The 21,951-nt window shown below is 41.1% G+C and overlaps 1 protein-coding gene across 10 annotated transcripts in view; it reads right to left on the minus strand.

The window, feature by feature from the left end:
- The window catches only part of NUP214 (nucleoporin 214), a 112,539-nt gene that overhangs the window by 48,868 nt on the left and 41,720 nt on the right, over positions 1 to 21,951 (minus strand). For all 10 annotated transcript variants that reach the window (XR_012424243.1, XR_006692799.3, XR_006692798.3 and 7 more), the window contains exons 22-24: positions 13,258 to 13,521; positions 11,622 to 11,783; positions 8,678 to 8,777 (exon numbers count right to left, since the gene is read on the minus strand). Coding sequence is in view for 6 of the 10 variants with exons in the window: in XM_074016243.1 (XP_073872344.1) it covers positions 8,678 to 8,777; positions 11,622 to 11,783; positions 13,258 to 13,521 (526 nt within the window). In the remaining 4 variants the exon portion in view is untranslated. The remainder of the gene's footprint in view (positions 1 to 8,677; positions 8,778 to 11,621; positions 11,784 to 13,257; positions 13,522 to 21,951) is intronic.

Here is a 21,951-nt window from a genome sequence, read left to right on the forward strand (position 1 = left end):
ATTCAAGGGATTCAAATGTACCACCGTTACATTCCCAACCTGTGTCTTTGCTACAGCATGAAAAGTATACCCCTATTCACAGAAAGAGCTCTCATCATCTTTTGTTAACTCTGAAGTAGGTGAATACTGTATGTGACGAACTGTTATTTCAATAACTAGTGTTCACATAAGGGAAAACTACCTGTTAGTGCAAACATACACAAAAGTTCTTAGCTCCTAGGGGTAATTTTTTCCATCAATTTATCTGTTGTCAGCCCAGCGCTACTCTGACTGGTATATAGAGCAGTAGTTGCAGGACTTGGTTATTTTTCAGAACTCCCCTAGATTTAGGGAGGATTCATATTTTCCATCAAAAAATTAACTTAGAAGATAAAAGGTCAGTGCCTTACAGAAGAAAATTATCAAACTTAACAAACCTTACAAGCACACTGAGACTCTCCACTGGAAAAACACGGGAACCTTCCTAAACAGACTTTGATTTAGAGAGAAGGAAAAAACGAACTTATTTTCAATGAAACAAAACCCGTTTCATGCTTCTGCTGAAGCCAGGAGCAGCCATAAATATGCATCTCTCTGGAGAAACACATCCCTGTTCCCCTGAGACAGTTTACCAACCAGGCAATATAGGTACAGCGTTCCCCCCTCACCTCTGCCGAATCTATACCAGAGGAAAAGAATGTGTGAGTGAGACTGCTGGGCCCTGAGCAATACCTGGGCAGACACAGGAGACTTGCCTAGAGAAGAGGCTGGAGCTCACAAGGATCACAAGGGAAAGGAAACTCTTGTATGCTTTCTCAAAGACAAACAAATCAGAAATAAAAATAAAAGCAGCAATTTATCCAAATTTTAGAAATTTTTTTATAGCCAAAATTCAGTTGTGACATGATAGTAAATTATGCACAAATAAGACTGAGTGTAATTATTGTTCTATTTACTTGTGATAATGCTATGTATCTCCTGGGTATCCTAAATCCCCAAATACACAAAATTAGGATTCACAGTACCTACACACCATGTGAAACCCCTGCAGAGAAATGCTGTTCAGTGCAATCAGCCAGTAAACCAACTAACAAATCAGATCCAAGAAATCTCTATCAAGATCCAAGACAGCAAACAGAAAAAAACAGTATACTCTCAAACAAATATGTTCAACCGTTTGTGCATGATCATGAACCAAAACAATGGAAATCAATAGCCAGAAATGATCAAGGGATAGAAAAGCCAAATTCAGAAGTACCCATATTTTAGATGACTTTATTCTACTTTTTAGCAATATGGAGCTGAAAAATACCAGAAATTCATCTTGATATTCTTTGTTCTACACATGAAAAGCAAAATCAAAGGACTATAAGAAGAAAATGGTGCCGTAACAGAGCCCCAAAGAGACATTTCTTTACTGAGGAGGTCTACAAATGACACTGACACTTCCCGCAACACTAAAGCTCCTGCTTCAGAAATGAGGGACAGAGGCATAGGTCACTAAGAGTTTGGAAACTTGGGTTCTTGGAGAAAAATAAAACACAGAAAAGTAATTTTTTTCTGATTTCGGCCACACATTACCAGCACTACATGCCAACACAGGCAGACAAATGCACACATGTTCTATGGATGTGTACTCTACACACAATAATAAAGTTGGGTTGTGAAGCATTAAAATGTCACCTAGGACCTTTGCTATTGGTCCCTTCAACTTTAATGAACTTCAACAAGGTAAATACTCATCCCATTGTTGTGAAAAGCCTCAACTCCGTGTAACTTATTTCAGGATTTTAAAAAGCATAAAAAACGAGAGACCTGATTATGTTTTATTTTGGTAAATCTTAATCACTATTACATGTATCTTTTCATATATACTCATGTATGAGAGAGTGGAACTTATCAAGAGTAACTGAAGAAACAAAGAAATCAACAGGAAAAAAGAATGAAAATGATAGAAGATACTGAAAACAAACACTCCATATTCAATTCTTGGGAGTTTTGGACATCTGTCGATGGAAATATAACTGCCAACTATTTTCTCCATTGGTAAATTTAATGTCTTCATAGACACATTCTTTAAAATAGTATCCAAAAGTTTGTTAAAGCAAATTGTATTTCCTGCATGAATGTTTAGATGCTAAGTAACTTAAATAATGTAAGACGCAACTACATTAGAGCTTTGAAAAAACCCACATTAAATACGAAAAAACAGGCCAGGCGCAATGGCTCATGCCTGCAATCCCAGCACTTTGGGTGGCCGAGGTGGGTGGATCACTTGAGGTCAGGAGTTCAACACCAGACTGGCCAAAAAGGTGAAACTCCGTCTCTACTAAAAATACAGAAAAATTAGCCAGGTGTGGTAGCAGGCACCTGTAGTCCCAGCTACTTGGGAGGCTGAGGCATGAGAACTGCTTGAACCCAGGAGGCAGAGGTTGCAGTGAGCCAAGATTGTGCCACTGCACTCCAGCCTGAGTGACAGAGCGAGACTCCATCTCAAAAAAAAAAAAAGAGGCCGGGTGCTGTGTCTCACACCTGTAATCCCAGCACTTTGGGAGGCGGAGGTGGGTGGATCATCTGAGGTCAGGAATTCGAAACCAGCCAGGCCAACATGGTTAAACCCCATCTCTACTAAAAATACAAAAATTAGCCAGGTGTGGTGGTGCACACCTGTAATCCCAGCTACTCAGGAGGCTGAGGCAGGAGAATCGCTTGAACCCAAGAGGCGGAGGTTGAAGTGAGCTGAGATCGCGTCACTGCACTCCAGCCTGGGCGACAGAGCGAGACTCCCGTCTCAAAAAAAAAAAAAAGGAATAGTGTAAGAAGAATTTTTAATGACATGGAAAATGTAAATAATTAGATTTCACAATTAAGCTGAAAAGGTTACAAATTTATAAAGCAGCATGCATCCAAATTTTTCTCTAACAAGAAACATTTTCATAAAATAAAGATGAAAAAATGTGTAAATAACAATCATATATTTGTGGTGGGAATAAAGGTGATTTTAATTTTGTTCTTTTTAACTATCTTTTTTATATCTATAACAAATATTTGTAATAAGAAAAACAAAAAGATTAAAGTTCCTTTCAAGTTTCTGGTCATTACTAGAGTTATTTTTAAAGTAGAGGGACATCTTTAAATCGGTGAAAGAAAACAAACTATCAATCTAGAATTCTTTACCCTGTGAAAATATCTTTCAAAAACAAAGGTGAAATAAAGACTTTTGCAGACATACAAAAGCTAAAAGAATTCAGATGTGAACCTCAAGAAACATTAAAGGAAGTCCTTTGAGCAGAAGAAAAATTATTCCAGATGGCAAGCTGGGACCAGACACAGGAATGAAGAACCTGGAAATGATAACTATATGTATAAACACGAAAACATTATTCTTATTTAAATGTATTTAAAAGATAGTTGGCCGGCTGCAGTGCCTCACGCCTGTAATCCCAGCACTTTGGGAGGCCGAGGCAGGCGGATCACCTGAGGTCAGGAGTTCCGAGACCAGCCTGGCCAACATGGCGAAACCCTGTCTCTACCAAAAATACAAAAATTAGCTGGGCGTGTAATCCCAGCTGAGGCAGGAAAATCACTTGAACCCGGGAGGCAGAGGTTGCAGTGAGCTGAGATCGCACCACTGCACTCCAGCCTTGGCGACAGAACAAGAATCCGTCTGAGGGGCAGTGGGGAGGAAAGATAGTCAACTGTTTATAACAATGTATCATGAGGTTTATAGTACAAGTGGAAGTAAAATGTACAATAGCGTAAAGGTGGTGAAGGGAGAAAATAGAATACTGCTGTCAGATTCTTACACTATTCTTTAGTAATGTAACACCACTTGAAGACAGTCTGTGATAAGTTGAGGATGTATACTATAAACCCTAATATAAGCACTTTAATAATACCAAGTTATAGCCAATAAGTCAACAAAAAAGTTAAAATAGAGTCATAAAGATATTTAACCCAAAAGAAGCCAGAAAAACAAAAACTGAACAATAAACAGATGGGATAAATAGAAACAAATAGCTATATAACAGATTTAAATCCAAACATGTCAATAATTACACTTAAGGTAAATGATCTAATCACTCCAACTAAAAGTCATAGATGGTCAAGATTTAAAAAAGCAAGCTAGGGCCACTATATACTGTCTACAGCCATGGTCCCCAACCTTTTTGGCACCAGGGACCAGTTTTGTGAAAGACAAGTTTTTCCACAGATGGACAGCAGAGGGGGATGGTTTCAGGATGAAACTGTTTCACCTCAGATCATCAGGCTATAATTTTATATTTTATTCAGTTAGATTATCATAAGGAGCATGCAATCTAGATCCTTTGCATGTGCAATTCACAATAGGGCTCATGTTCCTATGAGAATCCAAAGCTGCCGCTGATCTGACAGGAGGTGGAGCTCAGGTGGCAATGCTCGCTCGCCTGCCGCTCACCTTCTGCTGCGTGGCCCGGTTCCTAAGAGGCCACAGACTGGTATTGGTCTGCAGCCCAGGGCTGGGGACCCCTAGTCTATAAGAAATCCGTTTTATTTTTTTAAATTATTTTTGTTTCTTGTGGTAAAATACACTTAACAAAATTTGCCATCTTAAAAGTAACCATTTTTAACTGTACATGTAGTTCAGTGGTATTAAGTACATTCACATTGTTGTGCTACAAGAAACTCATTTTAAATATAAAGACAAAATAAATTGAAATAAAAGGATGGAAAAGATACGTCGTAGTGCTGGGACAACTGGATATCCACATTCAAAACAATGAAGTTGGATCTCTACTTCACACCATTTACAAAAATTAACTCCAAATGGATCAGATACCTAGATATAAGAGCTAAAACCACACAACTCTTCAAAGAAAACATCAGTGTGCCGGGCGCGGTGGCTCACGCCTGTAATCCCAGCACTTTGGGAGGCCGAGGCGGGTGGATCACAAGGTCAGGAGATCGAGACCACGGTGAAACCCCGTCTCTACTAAAAATACAAAAAATTAGCCGGGCGCGGTTGTGGGCGCCTGCAGTCCCAGCTACTCGGGAGGCTGAGGCAGGAGAATGGCGTGAACCCGGGAGGCGGAGCTTGCAGTGAGCCGAGATCGCGCCACTGCACTCCAGCCTGGGCGACAGAGCGAGACTCCGTCTCAAAAAAAAAAAAAAAAAAAAAGAAAACATCTGTGTAAAACTTTATGACCTTGGATTAGGCAACAGTTTCTTACATGTGACACCTAAAGCACAAGAAACAAGAGAAAAAATAAACTGTACTAAATTTTTGTGTCAAAGGACACATCAAGAAAGTGAAAAACAACTCAAAGAATGGGAGAAAATATTTGCAAATCATATGCCTGATGAGAGACTTGAATACAGATTATATAAAGAAACTTATAGCTCAAAAATAAAAAGACAACCTAATTTTAAAAAGGGGCAAAGGAGCTAAATAGATATTTCTCCAAAGAAGATACAAGTGGCCAATAAGCACATGAAAAGATGCCATTAGGGAAATGCTGTCTCACACCGATAGTGTGAGATACCATTTTACACCACTAGGATGGCTATAATAAAAAAGATAGTCAATAATGAGTGTTGGTGAGGATGTGGAGAAACTGCAACCCCCAAACATTACTGTTGGGAATGAAAAATGGTGCGGCACCTCTGCAAACCAGTTTGAGCTATGTGATCCAGCGATTCCACTCCTACATATATACCCAATAGAACTGAAAGCAGGGACTCAAACAGACACTGTCCACCAACAGTCTTCCCTGACCTCCTCCCCCAGCATTCTTCCTCTTGCTTCCTCTACTCTCGTCACCAGAGGTCCCTCCTGGCTCCCTCTTCAACTTGTAGACACGCTCCTGCTACAGGCCCTGTGCTTGGAGCTTTCTTCCGAGATATTAATGAGACCTGCTGTCTGGACTTGCTCTCTTCATTCAAAGGTCACCTTCCCGAGGAGGTCTTCCCTGGCCACCCTATTTAAAATTATAACCCATGTTCAGACAATAGTCTCTGACCCTTTTCCCTGCTTTAATTTTCTGCATCACACCATATCACCATCCAATATATTATATATTTTACTTATTTATTTTGATTATTGTTTGTCTCTTCAAACAATCATCAGTCTGTTAGTTTTTTTGGTCTATTTTGTTAACAACAAAACAGGTAGTTTATCTCCAGCACCTAAGAATAGTGTGTGGCATACAACAAATGCTCATTAAGTATTTGTTGAAAGAATGAATAAATGAATGAATGCACACAAAATAAGTGTGTGTGTAACTGGCAGTTTCCTGGCTGTCTTCTTGGTTGCTATGTCTTACTCAACTTCCCTATTTCTAGTAGCCAGGGCAGTATCATGCTCACAGCAGATGCTGTGTAAGAATCTGCTGAACCAAGCGATGGAGCACTGCAAAGGAATCTGAATAGTTGTGGGTTGGCGCCAGATAAACACTCTTACAACGAACTGAATGGATGAGGCCAGTGAACATAAAATACACCAATGGCAGAAATATGTAAGCTCAGCCTATGATAAATTTTCTGTAAGATACCATTGAGAAAAAGCTAACTGCAAAATTAAATACTTAAAATACACTTAGGAAACTGTTTAAAAGAATCTGTTCCATGAGAGCTGGTTGAAAATAATTTTAAAAATAAAACATAAAAGAATCTGAAAGCAAGTCATTTTACAATGAACATATTGTCTCAATCTTTCCTGGGGAGGGGTGGCAGTAAATACCAATTTTCACTTTTCAATTTATGTTTGAGTAGAGTATACCTATTATTGAATAAATGATTATTGAAAAGGAATGCTTCTACACTTCAGGCACCATGCTGGGCACACACATGAAATAATTATACCAGAGTTCAATTCTGTGGAGAATGGAACAAAGTTTCTTCAAGATTTCTTAAGTCGTCTGAGATTTTTTCTTGTCAGAAAGAGTAGACTCAAAATTACTCCTTGAACAAAGCCTTCATCAAAGATCAGCCCATATGAACCATTTAGGGAAATGAAGCTTGAGAAAAGGAGAAGTGGAATCTCCAAAAGGTGCTTCTCATACATGGTTAGCACCTAGTATATCTCGGAAATACCAGACAATACTTCCTGTACCATATGCTGAATTTTCCCATATTACATAACATTCTGCCTTTCAGTGGCTTTTCCTTGCCTTCCCTATGCTGGGAATCTGGCTACAATTCCCAAACTCTAACGCATAGTTCTTTCCCTTGAAAAGTTTGCAACAACCACAAATACCATCTTGGTCTAAACAGCATACCAAGGCTCCGAGGTCACTACAAAATAGTAATAGAGAAGGCTTGTTTTTCAGCTGTGAGTATGGCCCTGAGATAACGAAAAATGCCTCAAACAAGCAGTGTTGATAAACAGAACAACATGGAAAAAGAGGCCAGCGGACCAGTGAGACAGGGCCACTTGAGAGAGGGAAAACAGAGCCGTGGACAGATCTGCTCTGTGGGATGGCAGAGGGTGGGCACGCTGTGGAGAACCACAGGGTCTGTGGCTGCCCTTCTTGCTGCTAGACTAATCGTGGGTACCAGACACTAACTCACTGAAATCTGATACTAGTCAAGATCCCCATGCTCCAAGGGAGGAAATGTCCCTCAACTCTTCCCTTTGCCACAGGGGATGGTGGTTGGTCTAAAGGGATCACAGTTACAAAATATGCAGGGCAAAGCAGGGCACAGCAGGGCACAGGCATGTTCTGTGAACCTGCCCAGGGCAGCAGGAGGCAATCAGCACCCTGAATTCCGAACACAGATGAGGACTAAAGACAAGTGAGCTAGGCTGGGCACAGTGAGCTAGGCTGGGCACAGTGAGCTAGGCTGAGCACAGTGGCTCCTGCCTGCAATCACAGCACTTTGCGAGGATGAGGTGAGAAGATCACTTGAGCCCAGAAGTTTGAGACCAGCCTGGGGTGACACGGCAAAAACTCCATCTCTACAAAAAATAAATTAGCTGGATGTGGTGGCATGTGCCTGTAGTCCCAGCAGCTACTTGGGAGGCAGATATGGGAGCACGGCTTGGGCCCAGGAGGTTAAGGCTATAGCGAGCCATGATCGTACTGCACTCCAGTCTGTGTGACAGAGTGAGACCCTGTCAGAAAAAGAAAAAATAAAAAAAAACCCGCTACCACCACCAAAAACACAAGTGAGCTCCACCAGCAACAATCTAGCCCTCAAACATGGCATGATAAAGAAGCTAAAGTCTCCAAACAGAGCTGCTGTCTTTTAAAAGACTACTTTTTTATACAAAAGCAAAAGAAATGGGAAGAACAGAAATGCCCAGAGAAGGGAAGTGAGGGAGGAGAGTATCACCCTTGAGATTACAGTTTCCAGAATCAAGTCTGCATCAGACCCAAAGCATCAACTCTGGAACCCCGAGGGCATTAAAAAAAACAAAAAACAAAAAACCTGCACACCTAATGTATACCACACAGAGACTTACACGTGGCAAACAGAAACTGAGCATACAGTATCAAGACAAACTTTAAGTGTTTGTGAGGCAACTGTCACTGGCCAGTTAAAAAGGACAATCTCCTGAAAATGCATTGTGTAGGCAGGCTTAAGCCGTCACCCCCCTTATAACCTAAGGCGGTGCAGGAAAACCAGACTGTGACAGTGGCACTGCTGCTCCCTGCAGGCAGTCCACCGCTACTACAGAAGCAGCCAGGGGCTGAAACACACTGCAGTCAGAACATACCCCATGGCTGTAGAAGGGGTTGCAGGGTTATTCTTCAATTCCTGCACATTTACCACTTGAGGGACATTCTTCAACGTTGATTCAGTCAAAGTGCTTACAGCTATTTAAACAGAGAAGAGAGAACACCATATTAATTCCAGTAAAGGATAAAAAGTTCTAGTCATATATAAATGAAAAACCAAGACATGAGCCCAAGCAGAGTACAGCCTTATCATGTGAAGGAAATCTACTTTAGATAGTTCTGCAGCACTGTGTTCAAAGGAACACCTGGCCTACTCCACTAACACAGGTGATGGAACAAGGCTTCCTGCAACCGAATCAAATGTCCTAGAGTAGGGGAAAAGAATTCTTTGGCCAGCTTTTCTACAACAGAGCTGAGACACCTGCCACACTGCTGGCTTGTCCTGGAAAAGCGCAGCTTGAGCTAGAGGATTAACAGCATCTGGACTCAGGATTTCTGCCACTCATTCACTCTGTCTTTCTTTAACATGGGCTTATTATGTGCCAGCCTCTGTGTTAGGGGCTGAGAATACAAAATGTATCTGTAGTTTCTTCTCTAAAGAAACTCATGGCCTAGCGAGACAGACAGGCATAATGGATAAAATGTGGAAAATGGAGCTTGGACAATAATGGGGGAAGAGGCTAAGAGGCGTATCGTTGACACCTACTTATCTTATCAGATTTTACTTTCTCTTATAATTTTAAATTGTATCCAAAAGACTTAATGACATTCTATAATTAGCAATTAAGGAAGCCTGAGCAAAGCTTGTGGATCATTTCTAACTGCATCACTGGCCAAGGTGAAAGCGGCATCACAAGCAGAATGATAGACCTGTGGTTTATTCTCTTCTATTCCGTCTTTCAGAGAAGTGGCCTGGTGTAGTGGTGCATGCCTCTAGTCCTAGCTATCCAGGGGGCTGAGGTGGGAAGGTGACCTGGGTTCAGGAGATCATGGGGGCTGCAGTGAGCCGTGATTGCACCACTGCCCTCCAGCCTAGGCAACATAGTTAGACCCTATCTCAAAAGAAAAAAAGCTTCATGCAACATCTTGCCTACGACTGCACATCTTTCATATTTCATATTCAAAGGTGCCTATACCTTAGAAATGTTTGCATCCAACATGATAATGCAGATCACACCACCTCCTGCTGAGTGGAACAATCTTAAATCCTAGCAGATTTTAACTTTTTACAAATCATTGACTGGATCAGCTTGATTTCAGCCCTGTTCAGCACAATGGCAAGATTCTGCTTGGTCCAAGTAATATTTAGAGATCAAAGAATTCTATTTTTAGAAAGCTCAAAGGTACCTTAAAAGTTATCTTTGTTTTGTTCTTCAATATATATGTTAGATGTCTTAACAAAAGTTTTAATATTTAAATTTTTCTTTACAATTTTTGACTTATCACTGTTTAATGTTAGTTCTTTTTTCCTAAATCAAACCATTATGTCTTTCTAGTCTTTTAAAAAGAACTATAAATTGATAAGTGTTCCAAGCAGTGATACATCTAAAAACAATTCTACTCAGCTAAAACAAAAATATTTGGCTTACATCTGTTTCTTGACCCTGGCACTACTGACATTTTGGGGCTAGATAACCCTTTGTCGTGGGGGTGTCTTACGCATTTTAAAGATTTTTTTTTTTTTTTTTTTGCAGCATTCCTGGCCTCTACCCACTAAATGCCAGCAACACTGCCAACTGTTTCAGGGGAGAAGGAGAGGGAAGTGGGGGCAGCCTCTAGTTGAGAACTACTAGCTTATAAAACTGATAACTAGTGATAACTTAAGTCCTTGAGACCAACTACGCAGACTGAAAAATCCTAATGTAGAAAGTTTGGGATAATGACAAGTCACTGATGAAATGTTAAGTGCTAACTGGCTTATTAGAGCTTCCATCTGTAAAAGTTAAATTTTATAATGTTAAAAAAAAAAAAAAGCTTTGGTCAGGTGCAGTGGCTCATGCCTATAATCCCAGCACTTTGGGAGATAGAGGCAGGTGGATCACTTGAGCCCAGGAGTTTGAGACCAGCTTGGGTAACATGGCGAAATCCCGCCTCTATAAAAATTTTTCAAATATCTGCCTGGTGTAGTGGTGCATGCCTCTAGTCCTAGCTATCCAGGAGGCTGAGGTGGGAAGGTGACCTGGGTTCGGGAGATCACAGAGGCTGCAGTAAGCCGTGATCGCACCAAGGCCCTCCAGCCTAGGCAACATAGTTAGACCCCATCTAAAAAGAAAAAAAAAGCTTCATGCAAGATATAGTTGGAGAAGAAAAAATGCTGAACTGAGAAAGAGCAGAGGGTTAGAGTCTGGGTTCTGCTACTTACTGGTGGGATAACCTTCACCTCTCTGAACTTTAGATTACTCAAACCCGAAATGGTCATTCTTTTTGTTTGTGTTTGTTTCGTTTTAGAGATGAGGTCTCACTATGTTGCCTAGGGTGGTCTCAAACTCCTGGCCTCAAGTGATCCTCCCACCTCAGCCTCCCAAAGTGCTGGGATTACAGGCATGAGTCACTATGCCCAGTCAAAATACGTATTTGAATGGCTATTTTGCATTCAATCTAGTTGCAATCTGTAAGATACTAAGAGATGATGCTAATGTTATTAGATTATCAAATTTCAAAGGTTATAATTTTAGGGCTCTAAGCAGACATTATTCAAAAGTAAGATTAGAAACTTTGTTTAAAAAAAAAAAACAAACCCCACTGATTTCCACCTTAACTAAATGTGGCAGTTCTAATCCCTCCCCTTAAAAGCAAAGACTTTCAGACCTAGTCTCTGCCTTCTTAGAACTCTCTCCACAAAGGCGAGTGGGCTGTCACGTCAATCTTCTCTTCTGAAGAGCACCAAAGAGAGCCCACTGTTTCTTGCCACCTGCTGTCCTGGTCTGTGACTCAGACAGGTCATAATCAGCCTCTGTACAGGTATGGGGCTACAGCTTTTACCTGGTGCCTGACTGGCCATCTGCCGTCTGAGTGCTGCTGCGGCAGCTGCCTGCGGGGCTGAGATGGGGTGGGAAGGACTAGGTGCACCATGTTTCACGGTTTTTGTGGCAAGCATTGTGCTATCGGCCCCTTGAGGAATAATTTTGCTAGCAGATGTAGCCACTAAGAGGAAAAGAAAAATTAAGTGTGAGTGGGTGAGAGAACAGGAACATACAAAAGGTTAAATTGGTAAATTCTTTGCGTTGGACTGCAGGGAAAATGCTAAAATTAGCGTTAACATAGAAAAGAACCAGTAAAAGCCGGGCACGGTGGCTCAAGCCTGTAATCCCAGCACTTTGGGAGGCTGAGATGGGCGGATCACAAGGTCAGGAGATCGAGACCATCCTGGCTAACACGGTGAAACCCCGTCTCTACTAAAAAATACAAAAAACTAGCCGGGCGAGGTGGCGGGCACCTGTGGTCCCAGCTACTCCGGAGGCTGAGGCAGGAGAATGGCATAAACCCGGGAGGCAGAGCTTGCAGTGAGCTGAGATCCGGCCACTGCACTCCAGCCTGGGTGACAGAGCCAGACTCAGTCTCAAAAAAAAAAAAAAAAAAAAAAAAAAAGAAAAGAACCAGTAAATTAACAGGCTGGCATCTGTACCTTTCAGTTACCGCATGCAATTTGCCTACCCACCTCTACTAGGATACTTTACATTATCATTTCCTGATACTCATTGAGATATAACTTTTATACCAACATAGACCAATTCCCTGATCCCCTCTCACAAATTCTCTTCATTCTAGTACCTAACACCAGTATTTTTCTCTGCTGGAAGTCACTTTGATGCAAAGCCCTGACACTGCACTGAAAGTGTGGGGGCACAACACCAGTAAGTACAGTGAGCCAATACTGACCACAAGCATTGGAGCTGGTGAGTTCTGAGGCAGAATATGCCACAACTCAGGCTGAAATGAGCCCGGATTTGAAAGACACCAGAGAGGATTTTGCTTTATAACTGAAGCAAACAGCTCCCTTTTACTTACTTCTGAAAAAGACCATTTTAAAAAACAAGCTGGCTCAGCAGAAAAGCTGTTACAGTGCATAACCTTGGAGAGCCATCTCCTTCCTCACAATGGCCTAGCAACTGCTTTCAAGGGGAACACACATCTTTTCAATTAGTCTTCTAATTTCTAGAATATTAGCAGAAGTGAGTTGAGCAGCCAGGTGCAGTGGCTCATGCCTGTAATCCTAGCACTTTGGGAGGCCAAGGCAGGTGGATCACCTGAGGTCAGGAATTTGAGAACAGCCTAGTCAACACAACATGGTGAAACCCCGTCTCCACTAAAAATACAAAAATTAGTCAGGTGTGGTGGCGCATGCCTGTAATCCCATGTACTTGGGAGGGTGAGGCAGGAGAACCGTTTGAACCGGGAGGTGGAGGCTGCAGTGAGCCGAGATCACGCCATTGCACTCCAGCATTGCACTCCAGCCTGGGCAACAGAGCGAGACTCCATCTCAAAAAAAAAAAAAAAAAAAAAGTGGGCTGGAGCCAACCACCATTTTGGTGTGACAATATAAAACCCAGTTATAATTCCTTCATTAGTTAGAAACATCACAGGGAAAAACCAGTTTGCTTTCCCACTGTTTACTTACCTGAAGTTCCCATCACACCAGATGAAGAACCATGAACCAGGTGAGATTTAGCAAAAGGTGCTGCATGAGGCAAGAGACTGGGCTGGATGGAAGGAGTGCGAACCACGGGGGCATGCCGAGGGGCCTGAACCACTGCCTCCTCATCTTTACAGGACGTCCGTGCATCTTCACTCTCCAGAGACTGGGAGACAGATGATGTTGAGCTGACTTCATCCAAGTCTTCATAATATCTCTGAGACAGAAAGGCTGATCGAGACAGGCTGGCTACAAAAGTCCCAAACAAAACATAATTTAGACAACTCAAAGCAAGCCCAAAAGCTAAGTAATTTTCACTGTTGATAAAACAAAACTTCAACTTGTAAAATGATTTAATTATTACTTATTTTAAGTGGGAGCAGGTATTGTCAAATGTGAACAAAAATGGTTTTGGGTTTTTGCTCAGATGGGAATTTGAGAAACTGAGCTGTGTGAACGAGAACATCTTGGGGCTGTTAAATAAAAGAATGTGAAAACATAAGAGACAGAATTAATACTGGTGTCAAAGTAGAAGACCTGGAGCCCTCACTAGTATAATAATAATATACTAGAAATGTAACAGGCAAGTTTCCATGGCGGGGTGAACAATCACACCATTACTGTCACCTTCCAATGATAAGCTTCTAAGAACAGGTCCAACGCAAAATGGAATAAGACAGAATGTCCTTAGTCCTGAGTGTCTGGAACATTTCCAGATAAATCTAATGATTCTTCTGATTTAGACAATTAGGTTTCAAAAAAATATACAAGAGATTTGGTGCAGTGGCTCAGGCCTATAATTGCAGCACTTTGGGAGACTGAGGCAGGAGGACTGCTTGAAGCCAGGAGTTCAAGACCAGCTTAAGCAACATAGTGAGACCCTGTCTCTACAAAAAATAGGGCAACAGAGTGAAACCCTGTCTCAAAAAAAAAAAAAAAAAAGAAAGAAAAAAAATGGCTGGGCATAGTGGCTCACGCCTGTAATCCCAGCACTTCGGGAGGCCAAGGTGGGCAGATTACCAGGTCAGGAGTTCGAGACCAGCCTGGCAATTATGGTGAAACCCCATCTCTACTAAAAAATACAAAAATCAGCAGGGCGTGGTGGCGCACACCTGTACTCCCAGCTACTCAGGAGGCTGAAGTAGGAGAATCGCTTGAACCTGGGAGCAAAGGCTGTAGTGAGCCCAGACTGTGCCACTGCACTGCAGCCTGGGTGACAGAGTGAGACCCCTTCTCAAACAACAACAACAACAACAACAACCAACCAAAAGAGAAAACAGAATTGTACTGAACTGAATCCTGGCCTTCTGTTTAGACTATGAAGAGTAAGGCTTTATGTCATGTTACTTTCTATCATAAATTTCAGAATGCAAGTAAATACTTCCTATATATTGGAAAAAACAAAAACCAAACAAAATAATCTAGCCCTTTTTCTTCCCTCCCCAAGTTATTTAAAATGGCTCTGCAAATATTTATGGACTTTTGTGTCCTATGTGCACATGGCTCTGCAAGATTTTATTGTCAATAATGTAAGTATAACATAGCTAACGCCACTAAAAACCAATGCTATGTGCTACGGCTGTCTTATCCAATTTGGTAGCCAGTAGCCATATATGGTTATTTAAATTTAAAGTAATTAAAAGCAAATTAATGAAAAATCAGTTTCTCAATTGCACTAGCCACATTTCATGTACTCTATAGCCACATGTGGCTAGTAGCTACCCTGCTGGACAGCAAAGATACAGAACATTTCCATCATCACAGAAAATCTTCCTGTGAGATAACAACTAGGTACCGTTTTAAGCCACTAAGTTTGTGATAATTTGTTATGGCATCCATAGGAAACTAATACAAACCCATGTTCTCTTGGGCCTAATCGCTCTCCGTAATTTCTCTAAAATCCTATTGTAGTTCCTGAGAGTAACAATAAAAGATGACTCAAATAATCACATCACCTTCAAGAACTAGACAGAGAGACACTGGATTAACTATGTAACCTCCAAGGTCCTATGTAACATGGGATACTCTTAGTTCCTTCCTTCACCTTTCTGAGGCAATTTCCTGCCTTTGGTGGAGGGAGCCCATCAACTGAAGGATGCAATGGGCATGCTTGCTCACAGAAGCGTGGAGCATGGACTGCTCACTATGCCGACGTTGCTGCCTCCACTATTAATGGGTGCTGCTGTCTGCTGTGATCAAGGATGCAGCTAACTGCCTGCATTAGAAAGAGGGTCCCACTGAAATTTAAAGAATCTTATTCTGTTTACACTCTAGTTCAGGTAAGGAAAGACAGAAAGCTACATGACTGGGGGCAGGGAGGGTGGGGAGACAAAAGGATAGAAATCATATGATCATCTCAGTAGATGCAGCAAACCTCACATCTTAAGATGAACTATAGAAAGTGCTCCTTTTGAGATCAAGGGTAGCTACACGACACTTTTATGCTGCACTGGAGGTTCCAGCCAGTGAAGCAAGGTAAAACAATAATAATAATAATGGGACTGGAAAGGCAGAAACATCACCATTAGTATCCATGGAGGATATCATTGTTCCCATAGTTACAAAGCCAAGAAACAGCTACAGACATGTTAGAATAAATGAGTTCTGCCAGGTTGTTGGGTGTAAATAAACATACATAAATCAACTGTATTTCTCTATACTACATCCAACATAATAAAATTTAAGGGAAAAAAAATCTACCATTATAAGAGCATCAAATTTTTAGCAATCTAACAAAAGATGTGCACATCTCCCATGCAGAAAACAGTAAGAGAAATTAAAGAACACCCAAATACACAAATATGTACCCAGTTCAGGAACTAAGAGTTCACTACTGCACATATGTCAATTCTCAGGTAGATCTACAGACTCAATACAATTCCAGTCAAAATCTCAACTTTCCTTTGAAGGCTGAGGAAGGCAAAATTCCTCCCCCGAAACTTTTTTTCTTTTTTGAGACGGAGTTTTGCTCTTGTTGCCCAAGCTGGAGTGCAATGGTGTGATCTCAGCTCACTGCGACCTCTGCCTCCCGGGTTCAAGCGATTCTCCTGCCTCCCCTCTTTTTTTTTTTTTTTTTTATTGTGGTAAAATATAACATAAAATGACACCACAGTCACCATTTTAAAGTGTACAGTTCCATGGTATAAATACATTCCTAACGTTGTATAACTGTGACTACCATCTATCTCCAGAACGTTTTCATCTTCCCAAACTGAAACTTCATCCCCATGAAACAGTAACTCCCCATTCTCCCTCCTCCAGCTTCTGGCAGTTTCTAGTTCTGTCTCCACGGTTTTGACTACTCTAGGTACAGGGAGGTAGAATTTAACAAGACAATTTTAATGTTAATATGAAAATGTAAAACACCAAGAATGCCAAAACATTCTAGAGCAGGGGTCAGAAAACTACAACCATAGGCCAGCTGTCTCTTTGTAGAAATACAAAGTTTTGCTGAAACACAGACATGCCCCTCTCATCACATGGTCTGTGGCTGCTTTCCCATTATAATAGCAGAGTTAGGTAGGTGCAGTGGAAACCACAGCGCCTGCAAACCTCAACTATTCTCCAGCTGGCCCCTTATGGAAAAATCTACCAACCCCTACTCTGAATTGTAGAACTTTCTGCAATGATGAAATGTTCTTTATATGTGTTTGCCATTACAGTAGCCATTAGTCACATGTGCCTGCTGAGCACCTGAAACGTGGCTACTAGGATTGCAAAACTAAATTTTAAATGTTACTTTTATTTTTAAAATTTATATATTTATTTGAGACAGGGTCTCACCGTGTCTTTCCTAGGCTGGTCTTGAACTCCTGGGCTCAAGTGATCCTCCTGCCTCAGCCTCCTCAAGCAGCTGGGGTTACAGGCATGCACCACCTTGCCTTGCAATTTTATTTAATTTAAATGTAAGCAGAGGCCGGGTGTGGTGGCTCACACCTGTAATCTGAGCACTTTGGGATTTTTTTTTTGTGACAGTCTCACTCTGTCGCCAGGCTGGAGTGCAGTGGTGCGATCTTGGCTCACTGCAACCTCCACCTTCCGTGTTCAAGCGATTCTCCTGCCTCAGCCTCCTAAGTAGCTGGGACTACAGCTGCGTGCCACCATGCCCAGCTAATTTTTTTGTATTTTTAGTAGAGATGGGGTTTCACCATGTTGACCTGGATGGTCTCGATCTCCTGAGCTCGTGATCTGCCTGCAGATCCAATTTTGAAAGGCAAACTTTAATGTTTCCGGAAGATAATAAAGGTACATACCTACTTTCATTACCTAGAGATAGAAGATTTCTTAAACAGAACACAAAAAGTACTAACTATGAAAGAAAAGGCTGAAGAATCTCACTATTTCACAATTAAGAACTTCTGATCGACAGGCTGGGCACAGCTGCTCACACCTGTAATCCCAGCGCTTTGGGAAGCTGAGGCAGGAAGATCACGTAAGGCCAGATGTTCAAGATCAGCCTGAGCAATATAGCGAGATAATGTCTCTACAAAAAAATAAAAAACTAGCTGGGCATGGTGGCCTGGCCTGTGCCTATAGTCCCAGCTACTCAGGAGGCTGAGGCAGGAGGATTGCTTCAGCCAGGGAGGTTGGGGCTGCAGTGAGCTATGACTGCACCACTGTACTCCAGCCTGGGCAACAGACCAAGACTCTGTTTCTAAAAACAAGAACAAAAAAGAACTTCTGTTCACCAAGACATAAGAGGGCAAAAAGGCAAAGTGAGTATCTACAACTCATAAAACCAACAAAGACTGGTCTCCAGAATTTATAAGAACATTTACAAATCAATAATAAAGAGTTTTTAATAATAAATGAATGAACAAAAGATTTAATTCGGTACTCCACGAAAGAAGGTATCTGAACGGTTAAAACATTTTACAAGAGTTCTACCAGAATAGTTAAAAGAAAAGAGACTGACAATATCAAGCTTGGCAAAGATGTGGAACAACTGTAACACTCATCTACTGATGATAAAGTACAACCACTTGGTAAAACTGCTTGGCAGAATCTATGAAAGCTGAGCATATGGACAGACTATGAGCCAACAATGCCACTCCTAGCTATGTAACCAAATGAAGGGTACATATGTGCTCTGAGAGACACACACAGGAATATTCAGAACCACATTTTCTGTAATAGCTATAAACTGAAAGCAGCACATGTCCAACAGGAGAATGACTAAACAAATGCAGCATACTCATACAATAGAATCCTATATAGAGCAACTAAAATAATAGCTAGAGGCACCAACACGGATGGATCTTACAAGCCTGACGTGGAACAAGAGAAGCCCATTTAGAGACTAAGTGAATGGATTTATGTGGTAGGCAAAACCCAAACACAGGCAAAACCAAATTATAGTGTTTTGGGAGGTATGCTTACATAGTAAAGCTCTGAGGGAAAACAAAGAAAAGGAGACTAAAGAGAATGACAACTTATGCAATGCAGAATCCTGTACTGGATCGTAGATCCAATCAACGTGTAGGGAGTGGGACAGCTGGCAAAATTTGAGTCTCAACTATATATGAGATAACTGTATACGTTAAATTTTCTGAACCTGCGAACTGTATTGACGTGTAAGAGAGCACCTTTATTCTTGGAGGACACATGTTGAAATATTTAGGAGTAAGGGGCGTTGTCTTTAACTTATTCTCAGATAGTTCAGCAATAATTGTGACAAACATTAGCAAACATGAGTGAGGGGTAAGCAGATGCTTATTGTACTCACAGTTGGAAGTTTGAATTTTTTCAAAATAATAAATTTAAAATAACAAAAAATGTCAAAAAAAAAAAAAAAAGGCAAAGGCGAAACTCACATAAGCCCATATAATGGTGCCTTAGGGGAGGAAGGAAAACCGGGGTATGCAAGAGGGCTTCTAAAAAATGGCAATATTCTGTTTCTTGACCTGAGTAGAGGCTACAGGGATATACGTTTTAGTTTTGCGCACTTTATGTGTGTTGTTTTTCACAATTTAAAAAATTAAAAGTGTTCACATGCTGAGTTATTCTTCCCAGCATGCACACTAATATTAAATGAGTATCATGTGCGGTTATCTGCTTAATGTCTGAATTCCTCCTCTTAAATGAAAAGCTTCATGTGGGCAGAGACCATGTTTCTCTTATTTACCACTGACTGGAACAAACTAGGCAATCATATTCATTGAATGAATGAATAAGTAAATTCCATAAATCTCACTTCTAAGGACTCTTATCTAAATATATAATCTGATGTGGGTTAAAGATTTGTGAATAAAGACATTCTGAGTAAAATTTTGGCAACAAGATTAGCAACAGGCATTATGGCCTTCTAATACAAGGAAATATTATAATGTCTTTATAAGGCATGTGTTCAAAGAACATTTAAACACAGAAGGCAGAGGAAAAGCTTACGATTTTAACTTTAAATTTTTTTCCAAGTTTTAAAATTTGGTAAAATATAACATAAAGTTTACCATCTTAAGTGTTTTATTTTATTTATTTTTTTTTTTCCGAGACGGAGTCTCGCTCTGTCGCCCAGGCTGGAGTGCAGTGGCCGGATCTCAGCTCACTGCAAGCTCCGCCTCCCGGGTTCCCGCCATTCTCCTGCCTCAGCCTCCCGAGTAGCTGGGACTACAGGCGCCCGCCACCTCGCCCGGCTAGTTTTTTGTATTTTTCAGTAGAGACGGGGTTTCACCATGTTAGCCAGGATGGTCTCGATCTCCTGACCTCGTGATCCGCCCGTCTCGGCCTCCCAAAGTGCTGGGATTACAGGCTTGAGCCACCGCGCCCGGCCTCTTAAGTGTTTTAAAGTGCACACTTGTTGTGTAATTATCACTACCATCCACCTCCAGAAGTATTTTCACTGTGCAAAACTGAAACTCTATACCCATTAAACAACAACTCCCCATGATCCCCACCTCAGTCAGGGCAACCCCTATTCTCGTTTCCATCTCTATGAATTTGATGTCTCTAGATACTTCATATAAGTGGAATCACATAGTATTTGTCTATTTGTGGCTTATTACACTTAGCACAATGTCCTCAAGGTTCACTTATATTGTAGCATGTGTCAAAAACTCCTTTTTATGGTGGCTCAAGCCTGTAATCCCAGCACTTTGGGAGGCCAAGATGGGTGGATCACGAGGTCAGGAGATTGAGACCATCCTGGCTAACACGGTGAAACCCCGTCTCTACTAAAAAAATACAAAAAACTAGCCAGGCAAGGTGGCGGGCGCCTGTAGTCCCAGCTACTCGGGAGGCTGAGGCAGGAGAATGGCGTAAACCCGGGAGGCGGAGCTTGCAGTGAGCTGAGATCCGGCCACTGTACTACAGCCTGGGCGACAGAGTGAGACTCCGTCTCAAAAAAACAAAACGAAACAAAACAAAAAAAACTCCTTTTTAAAGGCTGAATAATATTGCTTTGTATAGACAGACATTTTGTTTATCTGTTCATTCATTAACAGACACATTGTTTCCACCTCTTGGCTATTATCAATAATGCTGTCATGAGCATGGATACAAAGGTATCTCTTTGAAACCTTGTTTTCAATTATTTGGGGTATATACCCAGAAGTGAAATTGCTGGATCATCCAGTGATTACATTTTTAATTTTTTAAGGAACTACCAAACTGTTTTCTACAGTGGCTTTACCATTTCACATTCCCACCAATAGTGCACAAAGGTTCCACTTTTTCCATATCTTCACCAGGACTTATTTTCTGTTTTTTTTTGTTTTTTTGTTTTTTTTAATATAAGGGCTAATGAATTTTTAATCAGAAAAAAATCAAGACACAAAACTGTTATAATCTCAATTTCATTTTAAAATTAATCAGATTTACATATGCAAAGAAAAAAGTTTGGAACTAAACCAAAATAACTAAGTGAGGCCATATCTGGGTTGAGAGAGTGATTTTTTAACTTTTTAATTTTTTTTAAAGATTCTGTTGCTCAGGCTGGAGTGCAGTGGCATGACCATAGTTCACTGCAGCCGCAGGCTCAAGCAATCCTCCTGCCTCAGCCACCCAAAGAGCTAAGATTACAGGTGCATCTCACCACACTCAGCTAATACCTTTTATTCTCCTTTATACTTTCCATATTTTTCCCAATTACCTACCAAGAGAATGTATTCTTTAGATTAAAAAAAATTATTTAAAAATTCACTTGTCTGTGAGTACAAAAAAAAAAATCAATAAGATTAAATTTCTTTCAGTTATTCTGATTACCAAAAGCATTTGTTATTGGCATTAAAAAATTTTAACTGAAAACAGAATCTCAAAGAAAACTTTGGATATAGGTACTAAAACAAAGCAGTTATGCCTAAAGTTGTTTGTCACAAATTTTTCTTTAAATTCAAGTTATTATCTAGATAATGTAATGGGAAAAAAAATCTTATTTCATCAGTTATATGGCTTCTTTACAGCAAATTTTTTTTTTTTTTTTGAGATGGAGTCTGGCTCTGTAGCCCAGGCTGGAGTGCAGTGGCGCCATCTCGGCTCACTGCAAGCTCCGCCTCCCGGGTTCACGCCATTCTCCTGCCTCAGCCTCCCGAGTAGCTGGGACTATAGGTGCCCGCCACCACGCCCGGCTAATTTTTTTGTATTTTTAGTAAAGACGGGGTTTCACCGTGTTAGCCACGATGGTCTTGATCTCCTGACCCTGTGATCCGCCCACCCCGGCCTCCCAAAGTGCTGGGATTACGAGCC

This window comes from Macaca fascicularis, chromosome 15, assembly GCF_037993035.2.
Source record: "Macaca fascicularis isolate 582-1 chromosome 15, T2T-MFA8v1.1".
In the NCBI taxonomy this organism is placed as follows: Eukaryota; Metazoa; Chordata; class Mammalia; order Primates; family Cercopithecidae; genus Macaca; species Macaca fascicularis.